A 3488-nucleotide genomic window follows, 5' to 3' on the forward strand; every position below is an offset into this window, starting at 1 on the left:
TTTATTCGGACATGAGGAGAATTTCTCGATTTCAGGAAGCATTGATACAATACTGAGAAAACTAGAGCTAACAAGAAAGCCACCATGTTCACATGTTAATAAACGTAAATACAAGCAGGCAAGGTTTTGTTCGGTTTATTAAGGCTTGGCGTCCCTCATAGCCTGATCAGTTTTGAGACCCTCTGTAAAACAAACCAAACCAAACCTTTAATGTCCGCACGCGACATCCGCTTTTAAAGACGATCGAAACATTTTGGTCATCTGGTTGTTTAATTCACACGTACATTGCACTGTACGCCAAGGCCTTTCCGCTCATAATAATTGAGAGCAGGTAGCTGAGGCCACGGTCAGTCCCGCGCCTTTAGTGTTGGAAAATAACACCACTGACCATTCACGAGTGGGCCAAACAAGGTTTGTCCTGAAGCCGCACCGCAATACTTTTTATTAAAATGTCCACGTCAGATTAACAATAGAAGAACGAAATTTTGCTGCACCAGCCGAAGAACGTAGCAGAAATAATATAATCATAAAAACTACTATCATAACCAATGCACTAAAAGTAAGTTGCATGATAGCCAAAAATATTATTTCACAAATGTGCGAAAACGTCGAACTTTAGAAAGTGCCAGGTACAGCTTTTATGCTAGCACGCAGAACGATGAAATTGTTAAGTGAGGCGTGTCACTTCAGTCGATGTTGTGGATCTAGTTAAACTACTTTCTACTTTCTTTTTTTTTTTTTTTTTGGTAGCAGACCCCTTTTGTGTGTAACGAAGGATGGCTGGTATCAGAAAGAAATGGAAACGCTGACAAATCACGCCAGCAGTAACTTCAGATAACGCCCTGTTACAGGCGCCTGTACCGATAACAAAGCTTTCAATGTAGCTCAGCCAATGAAAATCAATTGGATGTCAGACAGTAGCATATAAAAAGGCGCACGTTTGCAACGGAGCCAGTACTGCTGGAACAGAGGACGGTGAAGGTACGTCTCACTTGTTTCTTCCTTTCTGCATGTCGTTAAAGCGCTTTCATTTTTTCGCATTGGTTTTAAAGCATTTTCCTTTGTGTTTCGAATTTTTCTTCTGGCGCAGGCAAATCGGTGTTTCAAAATGCATCTCGTTGTCTTGCTTCTGATTGCCACGCTGGCTGCTGCTGTGCAAGGCCTTTCTGCACAATCTGCTGCCCGCACGTTTGGATCGTCATCCCCGGAGCACATGCTTCCTGTTAATTCGCACCATGCTCATCAGCAATCCCTCGTTCCTGGTAATGTCCACCACACCAACTCTGAACATTCCTCCGCCGTACTTGTATGTCAAGTGGTCCAGGTGCCAGCAATCCAACCACCTGCAACTCCCGCCGCCCCAATACCTGACAAACAAGATTCCCCGAGCCTTGGGCCTGCCACGCACCTAGCGCCGTCCGTAGTCTCCACTTCGCAGCATGTGCTGTCCTCGCTGAACTCTCGCGTTCAAACCGCTGTCGACCGTATAGTTCCACCCATTGTGTCTATTCTTCAAAACGCCTCCCACTGGCTTAACAGTACGTCGCAGCATCACGTGAACCACCATGCCGTGCACCAGCACGCTCACCAGCAGCCGCACCACCTCGTGCACAACGCCTCTATGCACCAGCACGCTCACCAGCAGCCGCACCACCTCATGCACAATGCCTCTATGCACCAGCACGCTCACCAGCAGCCGCACCACCTCGTGCACAGCTCCTCGATGCACCAGCACGCTCACCAGCAGCCGCACCACCTCGTGCACAGCTCCTCGATGCACCAGCACGCTCACCAGCAGCCGCACCACCTCGTGCACAACTCTTCGATGCACCAGCACACTCACCAGCAGCCGCACGACCTCGTGCACAACGCCTTGCCGTTTCAAATCCTTCATCACCTCATAAACGCCGTGCCGATCAAGTCTGTTCATAGCCAGGCCGAGCAAGGCATGCTCCCACAGAAGACCATACCAATGACGGTAATCACTGTTCCTGTCATGGTTCCCGCTGTGCAGGCCGGCTCTGGTTTGTCTACCTTTGCAGTTCAAAATGACGCTCGAGGATTTAAGTTTCCGGAGTCTTCAAGCAAAATCCCGCCAACAGCGCCGCAAGAACTTTCAACGATCGCTTCCTTTGTTCCATCGCCTGCTGAAAATGTGACAGATGCCTTCCCATCTGCTTTCTCTTCTGGTCACGGTGGTGACTCCTCCGGCCAGACCTCTAATGTTGCTGTCGGTGTTTCCACCCCGGGATCGAATGTCTTGGACTCAACTTCGTCTCCGGCTCCCATTTCCACTAGTTCCTAGGGGACACCTCGGTCTTCCGGCGTCTCATCTCCCTACCTCTGCGACGCTTGTACAGCCGGTAGACGACCGCCGTGGGAGCTCTACACCTGCTATTTTACAAGCATGTCCGCGCCCCAACGACACTGCCACGGAACTTTGTGATGTTCTATTGGGCGGCTAATGACTGTTACTTGAAGACATTTTCATACGTATCATTCTTGTGACTGTGGTTTTGTACATATAAGCATGTCGTGCGCGTGTGTATTCCGCATGCTGTATTTTCCTGCACTGCGCATTTTACTCTTTTGCCAAATAAACTGCTGGCTTTTACACTACTTGCTGCAGTTTTGACCTTCTCTGTATTTGGCTCCTGACGCCGGTATTCCCAGTTTGGGCAGAAACCATCATCGTGAACACTTTCGGACGGTGCTGCATTGATGACTGGACCGCAGACGTTATTCAGTGCTCAAGTATTGGCAGCAAATAGGGCCGATCATTAATCTTTGTTAAGGGTTATGAGCGAACAGACGGGCGTGGCTCTCGCACGTGGTAGTTGGCCTGTGAAATGGCCGTGCACTGGCTTGGCATTGCGTTGTACCACATGACATGACTGATTTGTCAGGCACTGCCAACTAGGGCTTTGCACTTTGAATTATAAGGTGGCAAAGAAATGTGGGCTGCCAGAACCTTTAGATTCCGAGATATGCCGATTCTAGGCCACGCGGGCGCGCTCGTACGGCGTGCTGAAAGCAGGCCTCGATATCTACGTACGGTGGTCATTCGCAAAATCTGGTCGCTTACAAGAGCATGTTTATTACTAAGTGTTCGTTAGTAAAGGTACAAAAAATATCGGTGATAGACGAGCTCCATTTTTTTTTTGTATAGTCGATCTAAAGTGGCAATGCGCTCATGCCAAATTAGAGGCCGTCAAAATTAAAGGATAGCTGTGTTAACACTTTTTAATTGAGAGTATGCTTGTCAGAAATCACGATCTGAACGAATATAATTAGCATTTCCCCTTTGCGGAAATAAATACGGACTTAATTACGCTTGGTAATGCGAGAAACAAGTTAACACCTGCCCAGCTGGTGCGTGTCCCTCGAACTCGCCTTCCGCGTAAGTATGCCTGTGCTTCTCGCAAATGTGTAAGCTACCCCTTAGCAAACATTCCGTAAGCACTTTTCAAAACCTATGCGCTAAGTTT

At 48.3% G+C, this 3488-nt stretch overlaps 1 protein-coding gene across 1 annotated transcript; it reads left to right on the plus strand.

The window, feature by feature from the left end:
- The first annotated feature begins 926 nt into the window (after positions 1–926).
- On the plus strand, positions 927–2618 carry LOC146207415 (uncharacterized). The gene is made up of 2 exons (XM_084587193.1): positions 927–981; positions 1091–2618. The coding sequence occupies exon 2, from the start codon at positions 1109–1111 to the stop codon at positions 2303–2305; it is 1197 nt and encodes a 398-aa protein (XP_084443319.1). The 5' UTR covers positions 927–981; positions 1091–1108; the 3' UTR covers positions 2306–2618.
- Positions 2619–3488: the final 870 nt, after the last annotated feature.

The sequence above is a fragment of the Amblyomma maculatum genome, chromosome 1 (assembly GCF_055883805.1).
Source record: "Amblyomma maculatum isolate TAMU_Amacu chromosome 1, ASM5588380v1, whole genome shotgun sequence".
Taxonomy (NCBI): domain Eukaryota; kingdom Metazoa; phylum Arthropoda; class Arachnida; order Ixodida; family Ixodidae; genus Amblyomma; species Amblyomma maculatum.

What these genes read in the sequence shown, in the direction of transcription:
- LOC146207415 (XM_084587193.1), top strand. Translation starts at nt 1,109, where the DNA reads ATGCATCTCGTTGTCTTGCTTCTGATTGCCACGCTGGCTGCTGCTGTG.